Genomic DNA, 23,965 nt, shown 5'->3' with positions numbered 1-23,965 from the left:
TGTCAAGTCTAAGTTTATCAGTTTATACACATGTTATTTATACATTTAAATAAAGCTGCAAAGCCATTAATTTCTTTATATTTATTTGTGACAGAAGCAGTTTAATTTACAGACTACTTTTGCATATTACCACTATACATGGCTGCTTCGGTGCCACTTGATCAACAGGTGTCCCTACTAACAACTCTGCAGCCCCAATACTTCCATAGAGATTCTGTTCATCCATTGTTCATTTTAACTGCCAGGCAAAGTCTACGTTATCTTTATCAACACCAGAAAAAATGAAAAAAAAAAAAAACACGAATACTTCACATAGACAGATATATTACACATCTTTTATGCAGCTGTTTCTTTAAAGGTTGGCTACTTCACTTGAGTCAACCCAACTCATTCAGTGTGGCACAAATTAAAGCAAAAACTACCAACAAGGGTCTATCACCACATTATCATATATTACAATTAACATTTTATAATCGCTTCCCAAAATAAACATCAGTCCAAAAGGCAGCGGGTGGCAGTTGAGAGGTAAGAGTGTAAAAATGTAAAGCAGGAACGCCAAAGGGTTATAAATATACCAAATAATTCAAAGCTAAATATTTACTTTCATGTTTGAAGTCGTAGCTGAGTGAATAAAACCCTGCTTACATTCTTTCAGTCAGAGGAAAGCACTCATTTACGAGCAGGACTCAAGGTTACTTACATACATTACATATATGTTCTGTTCTTTTTTTCAATCTTTATTTCCTGTTGCTAAAAAAACATATATATATACATAGGTTACATTCATTTAGTCAACTGAGAAGGACAGCTTTGACATTTCATTACCATCAATCTGATCTACTTGTTCTCACACTTAAACATCTCTAAAACCGTTTCAACAACTTGATACAAGATCACCATCTTAAAAATACTACTATTGTCAGGGTTAACCCTACAATCACTACAATCACTAGTAGAACTTGCATGTTTCTAAATTTTTGCAGCCATTATACATTCAGTCCACCTCCCTGCCTGCTTGCTCACATATCTCGCTTTCTAAGCCAAATTAGCTTATTCATCCAGAACAACCTCAAACGTCTCTATTACTTCCTCCTGTGCCTGTCCCTCCACCCCACTTCCTTCATCTTCCTCGCCATCCGTTTTTATCTGCGCCACTCCCAGTCGGTACAGAGAATCCCTGATCACGACCTCTCCAGGCTGGCAGGCCTTTACAACTTGACTGATCTGCTGGCTCACGATGTCTCTGCTGGTGAGAAAATCCACCAGACGGTTGTACAGGTAATAATAAGCAGTGTTGTTGAAAACAATAGGTTGTTTCAGCGCACGGCTCACAGAAGGAACGCTAGAAGAACTTTCTGTGGAGTCACTCTTCAGTGTATCTGACTGTTCTTTATCCGGAGCACTCTTGTCATCTTCCTCGCCCTTCTCCATCTCTATCTCAGCTACCAGGCTAACATAGGGCTCGAGGTCTTTGCAGACGACCATAGAATGATGTTCTGGAGCAGCAGGCTTCTGGGTTTCCTGTGGAGGATGAACCAGCCAGCAGGAAGAGGACTTGGTGATGGGGTGGACCTGCTGGTTCTCTGCTCCGGAGGACAGGTCAGCACTGTACAGCTGGTCCTGGAGCTCCGGACATGACACGAGCTAAAGAAGACAAAGGACAGTTTGTCTGAGGAAGGCACCACACAGAGTGTTTACCTCGTAACTTTTGAATGCAAACTACTATAATAACAGCTTATTTCGATCACACTAAACACTGGAATCACACACCACTGGTTTTTCAAAAGGGTCAGAGAAGCAGCCTTGATTTCTGCCCCACATTTGTTTCGCCAGCTGTGGGTACTGCAGGTCAGTGCAAAGGGCCACCTGACGAGCACTGTCACAAACATAGACTGGAGGCCAGTAGCGAGATGACAGCAGCAGATCAACATGGTCACGAGCCGTCTCTCCTTTCACCAAGTACTTAGACGCGCACATGACCTGGGCACAGGCATCACAGAGAAAACAATTATACTTTTTAAAGTGTGTAAAATCACTTTTGTTTGTTACTTCTTTAAAATACTTTGGTGTGTTTGCGCCAAATGACACTTGCAGATGGATGCATGTGATACAAGTTGATCCATTTAATTCATTTGTTTTGACACATCTGGATAACATCTGGCTGCTGTTTTTACCTTGTGGGGGCAGACTTTGGACAGCTTGCCAGCAGTGAGGTGTGCAGGGGGTTGTGTGGCAGTGGAGAGGCCGCTATGAACGACTGCGTATAAGGAGATCAGAGAGGCCAGCAGCTCATTCTAATTCATTCAAATGGAGACAGAAAGCAGGGTTTTATTATTACAAACTCTCACACAAATATGAGAAAATGAACGAATTAACAAAGCAAATTAATGATCAAGAAAACAGATTTTTGAAGATTTTGCTTCATAAGTAGTAAATTTAGTTCCAGTTCCAGTTATTTAGTAGGAAAAAAGTGACACACACACACACACACACGTACCTTAGTGGAACCTGGGGCGATGTTTGCCCCACAGCAGTCCAGGACTTTTCTCAACTCGTCCTCAGTGTGATCTTCAATCTTGTCGAGTCTCAGCTGACTGTCGTGAATGAGGCGTACCAAAACTGATGGATCTCCTGAAGCACATGATGAACAATGCTGTCTTAAAAAATGGCTACATCCCTACTCCATCATCTTAAAGCAAGTTAACATATATTTCAGATCCACACTACTCCAACTTTTGCAAATGCTGCCTTCAGTTTTCATTAGAAATCTGTAGGTCTGTATTCAAGTCTGGCGAGACAAAACTGAGACTTTCCGAAATGATGATGCAGACAACCTTGATTTCTTCTCAGTCATATACAGTCACTAGTAACATTATTAGATACATTTTCCTAGTACTGGGTTGCACTTTATTGTCCAAATGGTGACAGATACAACAAAGTGCTGGAAACATTCCTCAGGGATTTTAGTCCATACTGACATGAATGATGTGACTCTCCGGTTCAACCACATCCCAGAGGTGCTCTATCACAACGAGATTTTTTACTGCTAAGGCCATTTGAGTGCAGTGAACTCACTGTCATGTTCAATAAAGATGTTTAAGATGATTTGAGCTTTGTGACATGGTGTATTATACATTAGAAGATGGGTACACTGGATGGATCCATGCTTCCATGTTGTTTATGCCAGATTCTCACCCTAAAATCTAAACGTGGCAGCAAAAGTCCAGACTCCTCAGACCAGTCTTCTGTGGTCTTATTGTAGCCTTGGTTTCCTGTTGTTAACTAACAGGCGTGAAAACCATGTGCTCTCCTACTAAAGTGGCCCATCTGCTCACATTCACTCCTGCATTCACACCTATGGGCAATTTGGATTAACCAATTAACCTATCCCCACTAACTGCATGTCTTTGGACTGTGGGAGGAAGCCGGAGTACCCGGAGGGAACCCACGCAAACACGGGGAGAACCTGCAAACTTCACACAGAAAGACCCCAGCCTGATGGTGGAATTGAACAGCACCTTCTTGCTGTGCGGCAAGATGCTGATGATGATGATGGATTTTTCCTCTTCTTCAAATTATTCTCTGTAAACCATCTCTGTGAGATGCTGTTGTTTAGGAAAATTCCAGTACATTAGCAGTTTGCAAATTACCACCCCACGTGGCAACAATGCCCCAGTCAAAGTCATTTAAATCATAATTCTAATGATGTGTTTGATCTTCAGCAGGTTGTCTTGGCCACGTCTACATGCTTAAATGCATCGAGTTGCTGTCAGATGATTGGTTTACACATGTATTAATGACCTGTTGAACCAGTATATCTAATAAAGTGGCCAGTGAGGGTATATTAAGCTCAAATATTATGGCTAGGCTACCTGTGAGATTTCATAGTTTTGCTTTTTCATTGCAATGACTTCTTCTAGCAGTGGATACCGATCTAATACCCGTTACTAAATCACCATATTGGTGCAACAATCCCCTAATCTATGTTCTCCCGCCGCTCCTGTGGTTCTGTAACATTTCCATGTTATCGGCAGTCCGAGTAAAGAAATCCTTGATCTCACTTTTAGTATGTTTTTAATCCTCCGTTTCCTGTTTACAGCATCTTACGCACATACAGTGCACATGAATGGTCATGTGAGATGTGTTTACTAGGGGTGCAACGATACACAAAATTCACGGTTCGGTTCGGTTCGATACTTTGGTGTCACGGTTCGATATTTTTTCGATACAAAAAAATTTTCATGCCTTTTTAATTTGTCATTTATTAAAATTATAAATATATATTTTAACACAAAAGTACAGTTTTTAAATTTAACCCTAACCCTTGTGCGTGTTGTTTTTTAGCTCGTCATATTGCAGCCACAGAAATTCTTTTGTCCATGAAACCATAAAGCTGCACTTTCTTTTTGCCTTATAGTCTGATTTGTCATAACTTCTCCGTTTTGTGGTAAGCTTTTTTTTGGCTGTCACTTCTTCACCCTGACCTGTCTTATTTGGCTCAGCAGAACTAAAATATATATCTGTCTGTGAAGGTTCTCAATCATCCAGGTCATCGTAGTGAAATATATATCCTGCCGCACTCACATAAGCTCAGCGATTCTCTGCGCGATCAACCTCTCACATGTTTAAGCTGCGGGAGATTTCACTTGTCATGTTTGCATAGTAAGCTAACAATTAATAAGACTATGTCAGAGGAATTGGTGCACAAATTATCATCACTCACAGATCAGTGCTGTCGCTCTCTATACACAGTTCGCGCGATTGCAAAGTGAAAGCAAAAAAACAAGTGCAAATTCAAACACGATTTCAATATGTCACATATTGACAGTGGCTCACCCAATGACATAATTACCCAGCTACATTTCTGAAAGAATGCAAAAGCATTGACATATATTTTTCCTTCCTACAATAGCCCGACAGGCAGGGGAGAGATAGCCCCGGGACGTCGGGCTAGCGATATTGCGAGCCCTGTATCTGATTGAGGAATCACTCATCTTTGGAAAAGAGTTTATTACAGAGAAATGTCTCTTTCCAAAATAAAAGCTATACTATCCGTTTCTTCTGGGCTATATTCTCAGCAGCATATTAAACATATCAGGTCTCCATAAGGAGAATCCTGTGCTAACAGCTGTCTAAATGACTCGGCTAAAGTTTGTAGCATGCATGCTTGTTTTTGTCTTTGCACTAGGATGATGTCGGTGTAAATGTGCAGTCATATTCGTTGTGTTCCCACTAGTGCTTTCAGGTTAATCTCGTTGAAATAACCTTAACGCCACAACACGGCAAATCTCCGTTAACGAGCTACCCTATACAGAGGGGCTAGACGGCCAACACGTTAACGAGCTAACTGCGCTAACACACTAGCTCCCACCCATGTAATTGAGCATTGCATGGCACATCCAACATACTGTTTTACTTTAGTCCATGACTCGCTTACCTTCAGGGTCATACGTCACATGAAAACCAAAATAATTCCAAACGCCAGATCTGAATGAGGGTGGGGAGGTCCACTTCTGTCTCGCTAGCTTGCCCTGCGCTCTTCCTTCTGACCATCCTGTCTGTGTTGAGTGCTCAGTGAATCTGCGTTCGACTACTCCGCCTAGGCTGCACTCTCGAGCCTAGGCGGAGTAGTCAAATGCAGATTCACTGAGCGCTCAACACAGACAGCATCGTCAGAAGGAAAGTTGATAAAATAAATTACAAATTTTGTATTGTTCTTTTTTTTTCTCCCCTTTGGTTTTCTTTCTTTCTCTCCCCCTCTTTCTTTCATTCTTTCCCCCTGTCCTATCCCACAGTCATGTCTGTCCCGTTTGCAACTGAAAATAAAATAAATTCATAATTATAATAAAGGTCAATCAAATGGACCAATATGATGATCCACTTAAAATAAATCCTCTTGGCATCTTTCTTGGCCTCAAGACAACAATTCTGATGGCTATAGATCCAAACGGGACACAAAAAAAAAAAAAATTGAAAAAATTGAAAAAAAAAAATTTGAAAAAAATTGTATTGTTCGATACATATGCGTACCGAACCGAAAGCACTGTATCGAACGGTTCAATATCGATACGAATATCGTTGCACCCCTAGTGTTTACTACAAAACTGTTTTTTTTAAACACTATTACGTATTTATGTTCTTTTAGCCTTAAAAATCTCCATTATATTTGCTTGAATATAGTACTTATTGCACTAGAATTTAATCACTGGAACATCGGACACCCCTTAATAAAAATGATTTATGCATGTGGAGATTAAAATCAGCAGTAATTTACAGGAAGAACATACCCGAGGACTGCTCAGGGTGTGGCAAGACCTTGTCCTTCTCTGTGTTGATAACAGTGGGGCTCCTCATCAAAGGTGGAATGAAGGGAGCAATTATGGAAGCATCTACCCGTGTGATAGGGATGTCTGTGGGGAAAGCTGCTTGCTCAATAGCCTCACTCTCCATGGTCAGCCAGAAGTCATCCACATGTACCTCATCTGACACTGAAAACTCAGGCCAGGTAAACTGCAGAAAGGTCACAAGAGGACACAACAAAAGAGCACACAGTCAAACACATATCTAAACAAAGCAGCCATTGCCAAAACAAAAGTTATGTGGCATTAATTACAGTTGTTATCACCAAACTCTCACTTCTACATTCTTGAGCTCCAGGACATTGTTTGTGTGTCTCTGTGCAATTTCTATCTTTGGAGCAACGCCGCAAATGCCACAGATCATATCGTTGTAATCTCGGATGGTGAGGCACTCAAAGGCCCAGTAGCCACTCAGGAGAAGCTCTTGAATTTGAGATGATTCATCTGGATTAAGAGAATGGACTGGGGGCCAAAACCAAAGGAGAAAACAGACTGTCAAAGCCATTTTTAAAAATGTAGACCCTTACAAAGTAGAAGCAATAAATGCTGAGTGTAATAGAGGATTTTACCAGGATGACTGGGGACGTGGTCCACTATAGTCTTGGCTGCCTGATAGGGTGACTGGCCTAGTTTGATGCTGGCCCTGATCTTCAGAAAGAGGTCAATGCTCACCAGCAGTCTGTTCCCAATGTTGAACAGACCTGTTAGAATAAAGAAAGATTCATCCACTCGACGCCAGAGAATATGGCTACAGGCTAAACCACACCTTATAAAAAAGCTTCCTCAGTAAGAGCTGTTTATATCCACTCAATGCTTTTGGTATGAATACACAAGGAAAATATTGTTTCTCCATGGTCAGCCAAAAGTCATCAACATCATCAACAACCCCATCTGATACTTTGACCATATTGAGGCAGGTTGAAACGTTAACCTGTCCTTATATTATTAAAGGTTAGTATGGAGTTGAAAGACGATGACAACAGTTTTTGAAAATACTGATAGATTTGCATTCACTGGAGTCTTATATGCTAGGCTTTTAACCAATCAGTGAAATAATTACTGCAACTGGTAAATGCAACATTTTACTGCAGAAGCTGACCTTTAAGGGCACTTTTTGAAGAAGAGCTATCCCAGGGCAGGTACTGATGGAGTTAACATTTGAACAAGCACCAATTTCTTTTTTGAAAAAGGAGCGACTGATGAGTAGCAAGGCTAAAAGTAGTGGACTGCTGTCTTTTCTAACATTTTAAGCAAACAGAATTGCAGCACCCTTCTTAGTTTTACTGTTTTGGTCTCACAGAGCCACCGTTACTCATAATAGCATTGCTGTTTTGGTAACACTGGAATTTCCATCACGACTGAAGACTTTGCCAACTTCTTTTCTGTCCAGTGGATCACAGAAGCACAGTGTACTAAAAACTGGATAAGTCAAATTGGGAGCATGGGCCTATAAATGTACAGATGTTGTCAGAAGTTTACATACAGCATAAATGTCGTGGTATTTTGGGGTATTGTTGATTTTTTAGCTGTTTTTCAGGGTGTAATGATTGTGAAGCATACATCTTTAACAACTTTAGAAAACAAGAACTGGTGCATAGGATTGAATTTATTTTAAATTTTCTCTAATCCACATAGAGTCAAAGGTTTTATGCATTTTAAGCATAAGGTTAGTTCATTCATTTTTAAAAACGTTTAAGCTGGGGCTTTAGGAAGACCATTCCAGAAGTCTAATGTCAGCTTGTTTTATCCTTTCAAAACCAGTTTTGATGTTGTTTGGGATCACCAGCGAGAATTTAATAGGCTTTGGCCTCATCACGTTAAAAAACACAGTAGAACCTCAGCACCACTTATTGAAAGATTTAGATGAGTCTGTGTATGTTTTTGACCCTGTCTGGATTAGAGAAAATCCAGAATAAATTCAGAACCAATACTTCTTTGAAAAAGAACAGTTCAAATAAATAATTAAAATTACCATGGCATTCATGCCTATGATAACTGAATGTAAATTTCTGGTCATTACTACATATGTGCCAGCTTGTGCCTACTGAGAGCTTCTGCAGACAAAAGGTAGCCAGTCTCCTGAAGAATCTTTATTTAATTCAAACAAATCCCATAATTATATGTGCAATATACCTTCAATTGGCTCTGCTTACCTGGATGAAGGTCAGTGAAGCTGTGCAGGGCCAGACACTGAACATTGAGACAAACCTTGAGCTGCAGAGAGACTGTCTGCATTAGAGTTTCAGTGAGCAGCCAGCAGTTCTCCTGTCCTGCAACAGTGCTAAAATGTACAGATACAGATAATGTAAGATACCAGATATTACAATAATAACTTTTTTAGCATTTTTCAAAACACAGAGTTACAAAGTGCTTAACAGTTTGAATAAAAGCCACAGAGTGATGATAACCACACAGAAACAAAATCAACCATATACGGTCAGACACTCATTCCAACATACAAGCAAATAGTTGCAAATTACGGTCAAAGTCAAGAGGGGAAATATTAAGGGAAAGCTAACCTATAAAAATGACTTTTCAGCAGTTAAAACCAGTAACAGTGAAGTTGACCTGATGAGTGTGGAAGGCTAATCCACAGTTTAGGTGCAACAACCTCAAATGCACAATCACCTCTATTTTTAAAACCCTGGTTTAAGGATCGGAGAGGCCGGCTGCAGTGACGAGGTTTCAGAAGCTCTGCTATTTAAGCAGAGGTCAGAATTTTAAAGTGGATTCTCAAATTCACTGAAAGCCAGTGAAGGAATCAGAGAATAGGTGTAATATGTGACTGCTGACTAGTTTTTGTAAGCAGCCTTGCTGCTGTCCTGCTGTAACTGGGGGTTAGATATGGAGGACTGGGAGACACATGTGAAAAGTGAACTACAATAATCAAGGTGGGAGAATACTAAAGATATTAAAACTAATCTTGTCATGCATCTTCTTACCTCTGATCACCTTTGAAGAGAGGGTAGTTACACAGGCCACAGTGAGTAGCTGCTGACTCGTAGTACTGAGGCCACCTAGACTGAAGCATGGTCTCTGCCTCGGCGCTGTTTTCCTGCTCCTGATCAGCCACTTGAACAAAGACAACCTGGAAAGTGTTGAGCTCCTGGATGAGGGTTAATGTTTCCTGAAGCTCAGTCTCATTCTCAGGAATCTGCAAAGAGCTGCGCAGCAGCTGCACCGTATTTTGACGCTGGATGTCTTTTTGGGCAGGACTAAGGGGATTGTATGGACACAGCAGAGTCTCAGACTGAAAAGGGGAAATTAAGAAATCAATGGAGACAAATGGATCCGTATTGAAAAATACAAAAATGTTGGTTTTAAAGTAAAAGTAAAGCATTTAATACATTTGTGTTCAGAAGTTGCTAAAGGTTTCTGCAATAATTATAGTGAAGACAAGTAAACGAAAGTGTTACAGCTGTAACAGCACCTTACAGCACCTGCACTTTGGAGAAAAATTGGAGGAAGGAAGGTTTTGTGTACCTTTGTTGCCTTGGCATTCTTCTGGGTCAGCTCGCAGCCACATTTCGGGCACACTGCAGGTTTGTGCCTGTTCTTATAAATATAGTCGCAAGATGGGTTCTTACACCGACCCCTGCCTCGTGCTGTGGACAGTCCCAAATCCTTAAAGAATAAAGAAGTAAATTACCTAAATATCAACAAACAAGCAATATAGAGGGACAAAAGTACAGGTTTGTACACAATTACAGCAAAATAAACTGCAAAGAAGATACTCACAAAACTGGAAACTGTTTGCTGTTTGAAAGGCACAACTGACAGGATATTCACTCTCCTGTCAGTCAGAGAAGACGTGGGCTGGCCTCTGTCAGCTGCGCCCGGAAAATCCTATGCAAATGCATGCAGACAGTTAGAAAGAAGAATTAACTCTGCTGTTTTGCAGTTCTGTGTGAGGTTTTTCTCTGTGTGTGTAACCATATGTATGTGTTAACCTGGTTAGCTGTGGTCATTGGGACAGCGTGGCCGAGCTGCTTTAAAGTGCTGGGTTTGAGACCTGAGAAACTCTCTGGTGGCACTGTGGTTAAAAAAGAACCAGATCAACTGAGAGCTAAAACCTCAGAAAATACAGTCACATCGAGACACTTCATGATAAAATTGGTCTGCATGTGTCAAGAACAAGTACAGAGCAGACATGTAATAAAACCAGACAGAAGCCACAAATGTGGAAATTGCACAGAATGAAGAATAATTAGAAATACAGTCAAATGATCATTACCATTCGGTGAATTATTGTTGTGTGAATACTGACATTTCTCTTTGTCAGGTGGAACAGTTATGATCTGAAACACAGCACGACCTAAAACACAAACACATATGTTGACGCTGTAAGAGCCCAATTAAGCACATGCACCAAAACATTACTGCTGGCTCTGTTTCATTTCACCTGTGTTGTAGCAGGCAGGAAGGATGGGCCTCACAGGCCTCTTCTGCACAGTGGTACTGCTCTTTTCCTGGCCTTGGATTGAGGCACTTTTAGGATTGTCTTTCACTTGTCTAGAAATAAAAGAGTAAGTATGTCAAGTCAGATACAGTCTAGTGTCAAAACACAGAGGGCAGCAGGCAGCTGTTTTAACAGCACAAAGAGGAAATGAGTATAATTCAACTTCATCCACATTTTCAAAATGGCCCTTTTTTCCACACATTTTTGGCAGTTCTTGTTATTAAGGAAGGTACAGTAAGTTAAAAGAGAAAAAACAAGATAAGTGTGCATTTTTAAAAATAAACAAATCCACTAATGCACATACAGTGCTGTGAAAAAGCATTGAGCCACCTCAAATTTCTTGACATTTGGTAGGAAAATGACAAATACGGGCATACAGATACAAATCTACAAATACAGGTACATGCCATTGATTTTAGTGCCTTTTTATGCTTCAGTTATTCTGATATTATTGTTACATGGCTTAACAAATATTAAAAAAAATTCAAGTACGAGATTAAAATGAGTTAACGAAAAATGTTGATAGTCCTTCAGAAAGCCCTGAGAATTAATACTCAAAATGACTTTGAACATTAAAAGAAAGTATTGAAGAAAAATGTAAATATAAATGACAGACTACAAGAAGCAATCTTGAGACTTTTGCATTGTACTTTTCATACTGCATGCCTTCTGCAGCTAAAGCATAAAAGCCATAATCCAGCGGTCCCCAACCCCCGGGCCTCGGACCGGTACCGGCCCGTGAGTCGTTTGGTACCGGGCCGCGAGAGTTGAGGCTCAGTGTGAAATGTATGGTTTTCAGGGTTTTTATCGTTTTTCAGCGTTATTTTGTTATAGTTTTTATCGTTAACTCGGTTTTCCTGCGTCTTTTCACATGTGTTATGAATAAGTCTTCTTTTTTCGGTACCGGTACTAGTTTTATTTTGTTGTATTTTTCCACGACACCTTAAAGGCCGGCCCGTGAAAATATTGTCGGGCATAAACCGGTCCATGGCGCAAAAAAGGTTGGGGACCGCTGATGTAATCAACTTGCTTCTTTAAAAGAACGAACACACTTAATATCTGATTTAATGGCCTTGTGAACTCTCAGACAGTAATAATCTGCAGAAATGACACGCACCTTGTTTGAGCCGGTTGTTTGGTGCTGCTGCCCTCTTGTGGCAATCCAGCTGAACGAACAGGCTGCTTTCTGGCGCGCCTCACAACTTGTCCTTCTTTGTTGACTCCAGTAGTATTTATTTTGCTGACAGCAGCACCTGCCTTCTGAGTTGTTGGTTGTGTGGTTTGACAGCTTTTATTAGCTTTTTTTTTAGCTTTTTGCCTTGAAGCAGCTTGCTTCTCGTGTGACTTTTTTGCCTATTAAGAAAATGGCAGCCAAAACTAACTGATTAGAATCACAAGTAAATAGTGAATATTTTTTTCTTAGGTTTCATTAACACTTACAGCGGGTATCCATTTACCACCCAAGTGGCTCCCACACTCGGGGCATGTTGGTGGCTTGTGGCGGGTAACGTAGACAAATGAACAGCCAGGATTCAGACACCTCCCTCGACCTCTCCGAGTGTATGTCTTCACAGACTGATGAGAAGAAGAAAATATGTAACTTCAGGTCTTTCAAGTCCTAAAAATTAAATGTGTACTCTTCCAGATACAAGATTTTTCTTTATTTGACTAATATGCATGCTTACCATTTTATATGAAGGTTTGACACTTTGCTCTATGCTTGCTCTAACAGGGACCATCACCACCGGGCCCACAGAGCTCACAGTTGCCAAAGACTTGGGCTCCAGTAGGTTCTAGGGTAAGGCAAGAAGTAAGCAAAATACATGTGCTGTTATTAAAATTAGGTGATTATATAAGTTAATGAATATCAGTCTACAACCTGGCAGAAGATGGAGGACATTTAGGTTGTACCTGGGTGGGTATGATGGCCACCACCTGTGTGGTTTCCCCCTGTGTTTGCTGCACCATCGATGCACTGTAACTACTACTGCCAGCTTTTGCCTCATTTCCTTTCAGTATGACCCGATTTGCCATACAGTCACCAGAGCTCTGTGAGACACTGGAGTCTCCAGAAGCTGTTGCTTTCGGTGAGACAGAGGAGGAGGAAGAGGTGGGTGGAATTCCTTGGAGGGCAGGTGACACTACTGCTGTTTCCCCTGTTATTTCATCAACAACAATGGGGTGTTCAGAGAGTTCAACCTTACCAGCCAACCCTAAAGGTGTCAACCGGGGTTCCTGAATAAGGGAGACTGAGGGCAAGCCATTTTCAGGTGGATTCTCCGTAGACTCAATGCTGAGCTCTGATTGAGAGCTTCCCGGCTGGAGACTTGAAGAGCAGCCTTTGGACAATACAAAGTAACTGGTTCTTGGTAGGATTTTGCGGAAGCCTGGCAGATCTTTGGAGAGACTAACAGATGACTGAGGAAAAAGCACAATCGAGACATTTTTTTATGGCCAAAAGAATTCATGATAAAGGAAATAAATGAATCTCACTGGAGGAAGGGCTTTTTAATCAGCTGTCTACCAGTGGCAATGTTTTTAAAAAGACAGGTTGACTTTGTGGAATAATGATTAATTTACTACTAGAGTGTCTACTAGTACAGTATTTAAGATAAGATAAGATAAGATAAGATAGAACTTTATTAATCCCTCGGGTGGGTTCCTCTGGGAAATTCGACTTCCAAAAAAAGCACAGCAACGACCGAAGTTACAGTTACAGAACTGTTATATATATATATATACACACACACACACACACATATATAAATACAGAGACAAATATAAATAAAATATACAAAGGGGATAAATAGAATAAATAGGAATAACATCATTTATTTATTATAATAAAAATACTTTTTACTGTTAAGTTTTTACTGAACTTTTTAACTCAGATGAGGGAAAATCTGGATGTTTTGTTCAGAAAACAGGAGTAATTTAAAATCTGAATCAGTTACCATAGTAACAAATTCTGACTCTTCACGTCCAGCTAAACACGGTTACATGGTTTCTTTTGTTGATTCATAGCTGATATTTCAAAGAAGATATCCATCCATCCATCGGCTTCCGCTTATCCTTTTCAGGGTCGCAGGGGGCGCTGGAGCCTATCCCAGCTGTCATAGGGCGAGAGGCAGGGTACACCCTGGACAGGTCGCCAGTCTGTCGCAGGGCTAACACACAAGGACAGACAACCATTCACACTCACATTCACAAGCTGTTATCCTTGTAAGAGAAAGAGATCTAGCATATCTGTGGACATGCTAGATTTATTCTCAGATCTTCACTGAAAATGTTAACATCACTCACTGTTTAGAAGTTATAAAAAGTGATTGTTTTTCATGATGTGATTGGCTGCAGTGATGGGGCCCTCCTATTATATTTATAAAATCATATTCTACGATCATAGTAAGTCGTCCCTTGGAAATGACTTGTATACTTCAAAGGATGACTGCATGTTCACATATAGCAAAAGTAAGGTTATGTACCTGCGTTTATGAAGGCTGCAGACATTTTTCAACGTTCTGACACTATTGTTCACTATGTAGGAATATATACATATTTTGAAAGATAGTCAAATACTATTGAGGAAGGTCTTAAATGTAAATTAAATCTTTTTTCCCATATATTGAACTAAGTATTTTTCTAATTTATTTGTAACAGACTCATATTGCCAGGTGAAAGTGCGCCAGTTTTGAATTCTAGCATAAGTGTTTAAGAAGGTTTAATCTACAGATTAATGGATTTAAATAATATGGTCTTCTCAGCTAATCCGATACGCTGGTTTGTTTACATTTAAAAAAAAAAAAGTTGAGACTGCAGCTTACTGTATCTATGCCCTCCTTCTCCAACTTGGCTTTTTCCAGGTAGTAGCTTTTCTCAGCTACGCTGAGTCGTTTCCAGCTCTCACTGATACGCTTGTTGATCTCAGACTGTGGCATATTAGAGACTCCGAGTTGCATAATCTGGTGAACATCAAAGTAGTATAGCAGATAGGCAGACCTAAGGCAGATAACACATTCCAAGTCTACAATTAGAACATGACATTTTTAAGACATTTTTAATGCCTTTGAAGCTCAGCCAGTGATGAGAGAAGGGTTGAAAACCATTTTATTCATGTTACCTAGGCTTCTTAGGTTTCTCCACACTGTCATCTTGAGGTTTGCTCTTCCTCTTTTTAAAGGATGTCACCTCCATTTGGCTGTAGGCACTCTCCACCTCTTCTGTCACTTTAACAACCTCAAAAAGCTCCACTTTGTCCATGTTTCCAAAGATCTAGGACAAAAATGACACACAGCAGGGGATCCATGTTTGAACTGTCAAGAAGATGGAATTTATTGCAGGGGTGTTGTGTCAAAGCGTACCCATCTCCACTTCACTTCAAAAAGGGAAGCACCAAAAATAGAAGCATTTAGGCTTTATTTAACCAAGTAAAAGTCTCAGGGAGAATAAAGATCTCTTATTCGGCAGTTAACTTGCCAAGAGAGCAGTAAAATAGTTGTAAATAAAAACACAAACGATAAGAACTGACAAAAACACACATTAGACGAGTGAATACAATATCTCGTTCGCATGCAGTAAATTCTAAAGCTCAAATTGGAAACAACTTGCAAATTTGTTTTTATGAAATTCCATGTTTGCACATCTTAGCTATTTTATGCCTAATAACACAATAACATGCAACTAAGGCACAAATCATTAGCGGGCACAATGTTTGAACAGTATGACAAGGGTGATTTTACATAGTAACTGCAGTGCTGTTGACATAAAGTTTATTTCACCTCCTTTCCTCGGGTGATGAGAGGCAAGCAGAGGTGCTCATAAAGGCTATAACTAATGAAAAATAATACTAATAAAAGTACTGGAGTGTGACTAAAGGTTATTATTTGAATATATCGCTGCAAAAATGCCATGCACTTTTATCCACATTGCTCAGGGAGAGAGATACTAAACCAAACAAACATGTAAAAACCACCGCTCCTTCCTCGTTTTAAAGGTAGGTTTAATGGCGTGTGTTAATACTGCCCGCACGGTCAGTCAGTTATCCAATGAAATGCCTTCTTATTGAAGTCTTACCTACGACGGCCCAAGGTACTACAAACTACTCTGAACAACGTTTAGAAGTCGCCGAAAATGTCCATGCATTGTGTTATTATGCTAAGTAATGCTACGTGTTGCCCGTTCTTTACATTAGATAAAGAATTTCACGACGCTAGTAAAGGTGTAAAGTAGCCTCGTTGCTAGTCGTCTCATGAAAAAAGATGGCGGTTTGTTGCCATTGTCATTAACCAATCACATGCCAGAATGTATACATTAAACCAATCACGTAAGACGTTTTTGCCACGTGAAAGTGCAGTGTGCGTCCTACGGAGTAGTGCTTGTGGACACAAGCAAGCGCAATTGTTTTCCGGTTAAATGCCTCTAGAGGGGCTACAGTAGAATAACAGGGTAGAGAGTGGCTTTGAGTGGGATACATAAATCGGACGCATTTAAAAATTAAATATTCCCCATAAATCCCAAAGCCAAAGAAATGCATTTGAAAAGTTTAAATGACGTGCATCCTGACAATGATTTTCATAACTTTGCACGACAGCGATATGGAAGGAAAACTCCAAACTTTTTCTAACCGTACTTTCTCATACGCCTGCCAACAGCACCAAATTTCCATTTGTATAACTAACGTATTGCAAAGCATTGATTTCCAGGCTATACCAATCGAGCGGACAAACAGCTGCAGCACAGACTTATGAGCCGAATGCCGATTAACGCACCGAGCAAAAATGGCGGATGACAAGGTTAGTGAGAGAGTGTGGTCAGGCTTAAAATGTTTATGTTGTGCGCTTCATCGTATGTTAGCGACTGCTAGAACAATAAAATATATTTTTCTGTTAACAGCGTTTATTTTGGCGTTTATTTTAACAGGGTAGGGATCACTTTTACATGAAATTGTTCGGCTTTAGTATTACCGCTTGTAGCTGTGATAACTTCGACAGAAGTGTGGAGTTTGTTGGAAAAAAACAAATGTGCTCTTCGTAAAACCGCTGGAGACAAGTTTAGGCTGACACCTGTCCTCGGGTAGATTAATTTCGAACTATCATATCATTTCTAATGGGAATTTGATTAACTGCTTTTATTACAGGATCCTCTGAAACAGTTAAGAGATCTAACACAGCTCAAAAATCAGCTGGATGAGATCCAGAGGCGAGTAGAGCACGAAGTATCTGCAGGAATTCCCCAGGTAAGTTATTACAAGTGTCCCAGATAAGTGGTCAGTACCTTGAAGCACGTTCTCCTTGTCTAATCTTGCTGTAGGAATATACAGTCGGTGGCCACTTTATAAGGTATATGATGCTATTACCGAGTTGGATCTTTTCTGTCTCCATTCTTTATGGCACAGATTAAACAAGCTACTGGAAACATTACTGACAGCTTTTTTTCCCCCCCATCTTGACATGTAAGCATCAGATTTGTTGATCAAATGTCACACCACGTCCCAAAGGTGCTCTATTCCATTGAGATCAGCTGACATTTAAGTGGCATGAACTCATTGTGGCTTTCAAGAAACCAGTTTGACATGATTTGAGCTTTGTGACATCAGGTTTGAGATACTTTGTCTACCTGTAGGTAGATTTTGTCTGTAATAAGTCATCCATTCCCCACATTTTCATCAGAGACACAACAGATAAGTATAGTTCAAAATACCAAAAACAAAACTGACAATAATTTTGAGAACAAACAGCTTGTCGGACTGGGGAAACCTAAATAGGTGAGAACCGAAAGGAGCGTGTATAGAGGCGTGGTCCCGCTTCTGAAATTCCGATACTTAATCTCCAAGACAAGCTCACCTAGCACCAACAATCATGCCACATTCAAAGTCACTTAAAATCACCTTTCTTCCTTACCCTGATGCTTTGTTTGAACTTCAGCGTCTTGTCTTCACGACGTCTATATGGCTAAATGCACTGAGTTGCTGCCATGTGACTGGCTGACTGGATATTTGTGTTCATGAGCAGTTGAGTGGGTATACCTAATAAAGTGACCGGAGAGTGTATATCATTGTAAATGTAAAGCATTTCCGTTAGCAGTTGTATTACGACTGATGAATAAAAGTGAATACTGGTCACTCATTCAGACTAACGGAAGCTAAATTGTGATTGTGGTCTATGCAGAATATATATTTACCCTTAATGAAATATCTTCATTTGTGTATATTGTTTTGCCTTGTAGGGTGGTTCAGTGTTGGGATCGCCATTTTTGAAAGGCTTTTTGGCCGGTTATGTGGTGGCCAGACTACGTTCATCTGCCTTCCTGGGAGTACTGCTGGGAACAGTCACTGGCATGTATGCAGCGCAGAATTATCAAGTGCCCAACATTGAAAGGACCTTTAAGGAGTACATGAACAACTTGAAGAAAGGACCAAAGTAATCTGGGATGACTGTTTGTCTTTCCAGTGACTTTACAGAAGTACTACTCTTGGAGTTCCCGGCTCGTGATAGATCAGGACTTTTGCGTAGACTGAATTATGGATGTAAACATTTAACTCAAATTTTACTGGGGACTGAATTCTTGCTTCTTCTTTTTTTTCTTGCATTTTTGTTGTGAGGGAAGTTACATGCTACTGTTCCACTTGCATCTGTCCAATGTTAACCCTGACCTTGAGCCTTTATATTTCATGACCTGTCTTAGTTTTGGTCCAGCTGTTTACACCTGTCAGATTTTGAAGTAGTCATATAAAAACAATTGAAAATATTTCCTACATCTTTATTGTTCAGCTAAAACATGCTACATAGAGAAATATCTATCTATTGTGCAATTACCATTTAAATGGCTGTAATTTGCTGCTTGTCATTTCAAAGTAACCTTAAGTGGGGGGGGTTGATGCACTTTAGCAAAGCTTGAGGTTCAGATTGTTGGAAAATAAGTATTTATTGTGTGTCATCGATTATGATTGTGATTGATAATGTGGGGCCCAGTCCCCCAGCAAGGATTAAGAGGCAGTTGGTGAAAAGAATTAGGTGGGGGTTTCTCTTGGGGCTTATGGTTCTCATCTATGGTTCTCATGCACCACTCATCACTCTCACTAAGGTAGATGGTAAAGTCCCTTTTAACCCTTCCTCGTGTGTTGTAATGATTGAGTTAGCTAAACTGCTCATCTCTCTGATGACTCTTGTTCTCACTGGTGGTACATCAAACTTGTGTGCTTTTCCACGCCTTGCCTTCGTGGCACCCTATGCAGTCCCTGCTATACTTTACGCCCTCAACAACAACCTGGTTGTTCTGATGCAGGCCTACATGGACCCAAGTTCATTCCAGGTACTGTCAAATCTTAAAATTGCCTCCACTGCCCTGCTTTACTCCCTCTGTTTGGGCAAGAGCTTCCGGCCTGCTCAGTGGTTAGGCCTGGGGCTCCTCATGTTTGCAGGCGTGTTCCACAGTTACAGTAACCTGGATTTGGAGGAACCTGAAAAGGGTGAAGCTGAGGAAGTTGAAAGGCTTCATATCACAGCCTGGGGGCTTTTCCTTGTGCTGGTGTACTGCTGTGTTTCAGGGCTGGCAGCAGTTTACACAGAGGGGATACTGAAGAGCCAGCAGCTTCCCCTGAGCCTACAGAACCTCTACCTCTATATATTTGGTGTGGTAATCAATGGACTGTCATCTTTTTCCTCTGCGGCAAGTGACAAAGGCTTTCTGGAAGGCTACTCGTGGGTGGTTTGGGTTATCATTGCAGGACAAGCAGCAAATGGACTCCTGATGTCTGTGGTTCTCAAACATGGCAGTGGGATCACCAGACTGTTTGTCATTTCCTGCTCCATGCTGGTTAATGCTCTGTTGTCTTGGTCCATCTTAGGTTTGCAGCTGACTGCTTTATTCCCAGTACCTGTTGCTATGATTGGATTGGCAGCTTACCTTTACTACAGATAGTGCAGTCTTTAATAAAAGAACCACCAGCACAGTTTGACCCCACAAAAGCTCTCAGTGGAGGCTACCTAAACTTTTGTTTTTTAGGGTTTTTTAATGCCTTATCTTCCATCTGAAACTTGAAACTCTTCTTTTTTTTATTTGGATTCAACACGTGTTTGTGACCATATTGCTCATACCTGTTAAGTCATGTTGCCTAATTTGACTTTCCGATTGTGTTACACTGCAGTAAATTCAGATCAGACAGTAAACAAATGTTATATGGAGTGAATTATTTCCGATGACTGCTGCTATTTTTTTTTTTTTTTCATTTTTTATCACCTTCTCTGCCAAGAACAACATCAGAGATAAAGTGTTATGCAGTGTTTTAATAACCAATAAACTGTCAAAAAATAGTTTTTTTATTTGACATTTATTTCTCATGATTTACAGTCCGCACACTGCTGCGTAAAGACATTCAAGTCACACATTCAGTGTTGACGGGGGATCAGCCATGGGATCACCTTGTGCAGCTAGCATATCCTTCAGTTCTGCTGCTGCTGTTTAAATAAAAAAAACATTTTTTTAAGCATTTAGTTATACAACCACACATCTAGCAAAGGTTACATAATTTCAAACTGACATTTACGGAGTTGCTTATTCTCTGCCTGCAGCTGCTGGTTCTGTGCAGACAAGTAGATGGCATCCTGCACCGCTTCCAGCAGCACACTTCTGTATCTGCCCTCTGAAATCTTTCTCTGCTCTTCGCCTACCTGACGAAACACTCTGAACACCTAGGGAGATAACAGCAGGGGGGCAATGTAGAAAGGATATCATTTAGTAAAGCTTTATACAAGTATTTTTATGAAGCAGCTAACAAAGTCATTTTATATAGAGCATAGTCTTCTCTTTAAAGTCAAAACTGGTATTTGCTTACTATGATCAATATCAAACTGTGGTCTTGTAAGCTGCCTTACAAGCTGTTAACTTCAAAAACTCATCTTCTGAGTATGTGTGGCTTTCTTTCTGTGGATTTCTCTGTAGGAATAACCTACTCTTTTAAATGTCACGATGGTCTGTCTCGCTTGCATTCTTAATTGCCATGTTTATAGCAACACACAGCAACACTAGGCGAAATGCTTAATAATTTTAATGTAAGTCTGAAGTACTAAGAGCAGGAAAAGATGCAAAATATGAACTTTATATACGTGACTCCTCCCTCCTCATACAGCTGAATCAGCAAATATCATCACTCGGGGGGGATGTGTCAGCGCTGCATTATCCATCATCAGAGTATTACGGTCTATGGCAGTGCTTCCAAATATAAATATGTGATGTTTACTGTACATAAATCCTAACGGATACAGGAATATAGTAATCAACCATACAAAGATACATATTTTTAATAAAGTTATACAGTAAATTTAATTGCTGTTAATTTGATTAACTTTCCATAAAACATTTACAGGCAAGTTCATACGCATGTTTACAATAACTTGTCATCACTATGTGTTGTCATGCCCTGTGATGACCTGGCTGCCTGTCCTGAGTGTATCCCCCACCTTTCATCAAAAGTTAGCTAACAGGCGCTAGGATATAGATACTGTCTTTTGAGCTAAAGGGAAATCTTGTATTTGATAGCTCAGCTACTATAAAACTTGTTGCACATTTTTAAATCAAAGAGTTAAATGTCAGCTTGTGTTTTACGCAATTGTAGTTATCGAGAAGAACAATATTTACATGCATAGCTACGACCTCTCTTAAATAATCTGGAAATCCAGACGAATTGATGACAGCTAAAAATTTACACATGGTATTGATTTCCAAGACTGAGTCACAAATTCTGATCGTCCTTATGAAGATAGAAATGTAACTTTGGTGTTTTTAATTTCAGAGGCAGTTCAGGCAGACATGAGTTTGCTGAAAGTAACAAACTGATTAAATGTGAATAAGTCCTGTTATTTGAATCATGGTTATTTCTCCCACCTGCAGGCTCTCCTCCCTGAGACAGTGCAGCTCTGCTCGGTGTCTGTCATATTGATCCTGTAGGTCTTTTTCAGCTTGCTGGGCCTCGGCACGCAAGGCCTCTATCTGCAGTACTAGGACCTGTCTCTCTCTGGTCAGTACCAGCAAGTCCCTCTGAGGACCTTCTTTCTAATACAGGAATGCACAAACCATAAAATTATTCAAGAAAATAACATAATTATACAGTGAATTCCACTGCCTGCCATAAATCCAGCCTTGCATTAATTCAAACTGACTCAGCAACCTCAGTTAAGATGGATCACAAACAGAATAGTGTTAGTGTATCTCATTATCTCACCGGTAGGTTTTCCTGTGCCAAGTCTCTCTCCATCTTCTCCACCTCCTGCTGAATTAATCTCCCATGATCCTCCTTAAGTTGCCTCCTCCGTTCCTCTGCTTTGTTGTATTCCAACTGAGACTAATCATTAAATTGGCAAAACAAATGCCGTTGTGTGGGCTGCCCACTCTTGTGCACATAAATAATTTTTAGATGGTGAAAAGATTATTGATTCAGCCTTGTTACTGCATTATCCAACCACATGCATGGTTTTGGAAAATGCCCAAACCCCTTTTGTTCTTGCACATTTTAACATGTTGTCGGAAAACCAAATCTGGACGTCAGGTTAAAACCTAGAAGTCCAAGAAATTCGCTGTAGACTTGCGTCGATCAGGGCAGGAGTGTTGAACATCTTCCAACATTTCAACTGTTACCAGGAGCCAAATTGAAGTGGAAGCTTAAAACTTTGATGAGTTGGTGTTTCAACCGAAGTGAGCTGAAGGTCAGCATTACTCCAACATCATGCCTATAGAGAGGCTAGATGGAAGCTGGTCGTGCATAAAAGACAAACACCTACTTGCTTGGAGCTCACTGAAAGGACTAAGTTCAGATGTTTCAAAAAAAAGAGTAACACTGCTCATCTCATCCCCAAGGAAAAGCATTTCAGTGGCAGAATCGTGCTATGCATATGCTTCACTGCAGCATATGTGGGACTATATTCCCCATCTACATCATAGGGTATTCAAGTAGTGAAGGGGTCTGAGTATTTTCTAAATGATCTGTAATAAATTAGAGTTTGTAATGCCAGATGATGTGCTTTACTTGTTGACAGGCAGGGGAATTCCCAGTAGCAGCTCCACTCTTGAGTGTCTCCTCCCTGAGAGCCTCCTTCAGCTGCTGGATTCTCGCTACTCTCTCCTGGACCTTTTCTGCATTCTCTTTACCTTCTGGGAATATGAGAAACAAACAGAATACGCCAGCTGTGGTTAGCCATATGGAACCGTGACTTTTGAATCTGAGTATTTTACCTGTAATATGTTCTTCCATTTCCTGCCTCAGCTGGTCCTGTAGACATTTCATTGTATCTGTACCCTGCCTGCTGTTGGGGTGATGATCTCCAGAAAACAGCAGATTGCTATTTGAGGTCTTGCAAGTCTGCCAAGTAATATAAAACATGGAGCTCATTTTATTGTGTTGAAGACACTTTGTGTTCTAGTTTTTGCTACACTTGTGAATAAATGTAATAATTCGGATATAAACCTTTATTTTGACTTTTATCTTTTCTGATTCTTCCCGTCTCTTCTCCCATGATTGATTTTTCACCATCTGTTGTGGTGATCACAGCACAGACTCAAACTCATTCTTTGGGAAGCATTATTTTCCATGAGGCTGATTTTATGAATTACCTGCAGGTTTTGCGTGAGCTCGGCCAGCTCGTAGATGCTGTGAACTTCACTGTCCCCCTGTGACATTATCACGCTTCTTAGATCAGTGATGCTGTCACGAATCTTTTGCTCAGTTGCCCTTGGACTCCAGCAACCAGTGGTGGGCTTAGTTGCAAAACCTCTCACTTTCTGGGCCAGATTTAAAGCAGAAGGTGTCTCGTTATCTAGAAGACCTGAAAGAAGGAGGGTTATTTTTGTTTTGTAAATCACACATGCATATTTATTTCTTTGTATGTTGATGTGGTGTAGCTCAGTACCTTGAGGGTTAATGCAGTAAATGAGGACAGTCCTGCTATTTCCTTTTAAGGCATCATTAAGCAAATGAGGCAGGAGGCTCACACTGATATTAGCAGCAGGATTTGGGATTTGGTCCAGGACCTTCAGCAGTGGGTTCACTCTGAAAATATATATCAAATATCACAAAGTGGATATGCTATCCAACCATCCAGTTATTTATATATATATTTTTTTTTTTGCCGTTAATCTGGGTTCAGGTCCCAAAGATGCC

At 40.4% G+C, this 23,965-nt stretch overlaps 4 protein-coding genes and 1 long non-coding RNA gene across 9 annotated transcripts; 2 read left to right on the top strand and 3 right to left on the bottom strand.

Moving 5' to 3' along the window:
- Nucleotides 1-66: 66 nt before the first annotated feature.
- Nucleotides 67-16,053, bottom strand: hmgxb3 (HMG box domain containing 3). Of its 5 annotated transcripts, none has more exons than XM_076873357.1 (22): nt 15,889-16,052; nt 15,177-15,286; nt 14,936-15,087; nt 14,640-14,814; nt 12,730-13,236; nt 12,504-12,611; nt 12,259-12,393; nt 11,936-12,171; nt 10,762-10,871; nt 10,594-10,674; nt 10,310-10,392; nt 10,098-10,205; nt 9,843-9,983; nt 9,302-9,609; nt 8,513-8,640; nt 6,929-7,060; nt 6,637-6,821; nt 6,288-6,510; nt 2,498-2,631; nt 2,175-2,294; nt 1,771-1,980; nt 67-1,644 (listed from the first exon to the last, which is right to left on the bottom strand). In XM_076873357.1, the coding sequence occupies exons 3-22, from the start codon at nt 15,073-15,075 to the stop codon at nt 1,051-1,053; spliced, it is 3,858 nt and encodes a 1,285-aa protein (XP_076729472.1). In that variant the 5' UTR covers nt 15,076-15,087; nt 15,177-15,286; nt 15,889-16,052; the 3' UTR covers nt 67-1,050. The 5 variants fall into 5 exon arrangements, with proteins under 5 accessions (XP_076729472.1, XP_076729461.1, XP_004571775.2 ...); XM_076873346.1 differs by lacking the exons at nt 15,177-15,286; nt 15,889-16,052 and adding an exon at nt 15,594-15,848 and having other exon boundaries at nt 12,730-12,899; nt 13,023-13,236; XM_004571718.4 differs by lacking the exon at nt 15,177-15,286 and having other exon boundaries at nt 15,889-16,053.
- A 13-nt stretch (nt 16,054-16,066) lies between these two features.
- LOC111500339 (SLC35A4 upstream open reading frame protein) lies at nt 16,067-18,561 on the top strand. Its single transcript, XM_023154676.2, has 3 exons — nt 16,067-16,607; nt 16,952-17,050; nt 18,040-18,561. The coding sequence occupies exons 1-3, from the start codon at nt 16,593-16,595 to the stop codon at nt 18,235-18,237; spliced, it is 312 nt and encodes a 103-aa protein (XP_023010444.2). The 5' UTR covers nt 16,067-16,592; the 3' UTR covers nt 18,238-18,561.
- A 191-nt stretch (nt 18,562-18,752) lies between these two features.
- Nucleotides 18,753-20,126, top strand: LOC101483758 (putative UDP-sugar transporter protein SLC35A4). The gene has a single exon (XM_004571720.6). The coding sequence runs from the start codon at nt 18,757-18,759 to the stop codon at nt 19,732-19,734; it is 978 nt and encodes a 325-aa protein (XP_004571777.1). The 5' UTR covers nt 18,753-18,756; the 3' UTR covers nt 19,735-20,126.
- Nucleotides 20,127-20,136: 10 nt separating this feature from the next.
- LOC143412491 (uncharacterized) lies at nt 20,137-22,136 on the bottom strand. Its single transcript, XM_076873366.1, has 4 exons — nt 22,034-22,136; nt 21,697-21,864; nt 20,354-20,504; nt 20,137-20,270 (listed from the first exon to the last, which is right to left on the bottom strand). The coding sequence occupies exons 1-4, from the start codon at nt 22,064-22,066 to the stop codon at nt 20,194-20,196; spliced, it is 429 nt and encodes a 142-aa protein (XP_076729481.1). The 5' UTR covers nt 22,067-22,136; the 3' UTR covers nt 20,137-20,193.
- A 549-nt stretch (nt 22,137-22,685) lies between these two features.
- On the bottom strand, nt 22,686-23,333 carry LOC143413951 (uncharacterized). Its single transcript, XR_013094512.1, has 3 exons — nt 23,273-23,333; nt 23,041-23,167; nt 22,686-22,959 (listed from the first exon to the last, which is right to left on the bottom strand). It is a non-coding gene; the product is annotated as an uncharacterized LOC143413951 (long non-coding RNA).
- Between the last annotated feature and the right edge of the window lie 632 nt (nt 23,334-23,965).

The sequence above is a fragment of the Maylandia zebra genome, linkage group LG2, assembly GCF_041146795.1.
Source record: "Maylandia zebra isolate NMK-2024a linkage group LG2, Mzebra_GT3a, whole genome shotgun sequence".
NCBI lineage: Eukaryota > Metazoa > Chordata > Actinopteri > Cichliformes > Cichlidae > Maylandia > Maylandia zebra.
This window is presented reverse-complemented; position numbering and strand designations above follow the sequence as displayed.

Bases quoted from the DNA above. Each gene is read 5' to 3' on its own strand.
- LOC101483758 (XM_004571720.6), top strand. From the start codon at position 18,757: ATGATTGTGATTGATAATGTGGGGCCCAGTCCCCCAGCAAGGATTAAG.
- hmgxb3 (XM_076873341.1), bottom strand. From the start codon at position 15,725: ATGGCATTTTTGCAGCGATATATTCAAATAATAACCTTTAGTCACACT. The intron at 12,394-12,503 runs GTAAGCATGCAT...TCTTCTCATCAG, and splicing joins TCAAACCTTCATATAAAATG to TCTGTGAAGACATACACTCG. The intron at 10,872-11,935 runs GTGCGTGTCATT...TTTTATTTCTAG, and splicing joins AAACAACCGGCTCAAACAAG to ACAAGTGAAAGACAATCCTA.
- LOC143412491 (XM_076873366.1), bottom strand. From the start codon at position 22,066: ATGGAGAGAGACTTGGCACAGGAAAACCTACCG. The intron at 21,865-22,033 runs GTGAGATAATGA...TTCCTGTATTAG, and splicing joins TGGCACAGGAAAACCTACCG to AAAGAAGGTCCTCAGAGGGA. The intron at 20,505-21,696 runs GTGGGAGAAATA...TTATCTCCCTAG, and splicing joins TCAGGGAGGAGAGCCTGCAG to GTGTTCAGAGTGTTTCGTCA.
- LOC111500339 (XM_023154676.2), top strand. The intron at 17,051-18,039 runs GTAAGTTATTAC...TTTGCCTTGTAG, and splicing joins TATCTGCAGGAATTCCCCAG to GGTGGTTCAGTGTTGGGATC.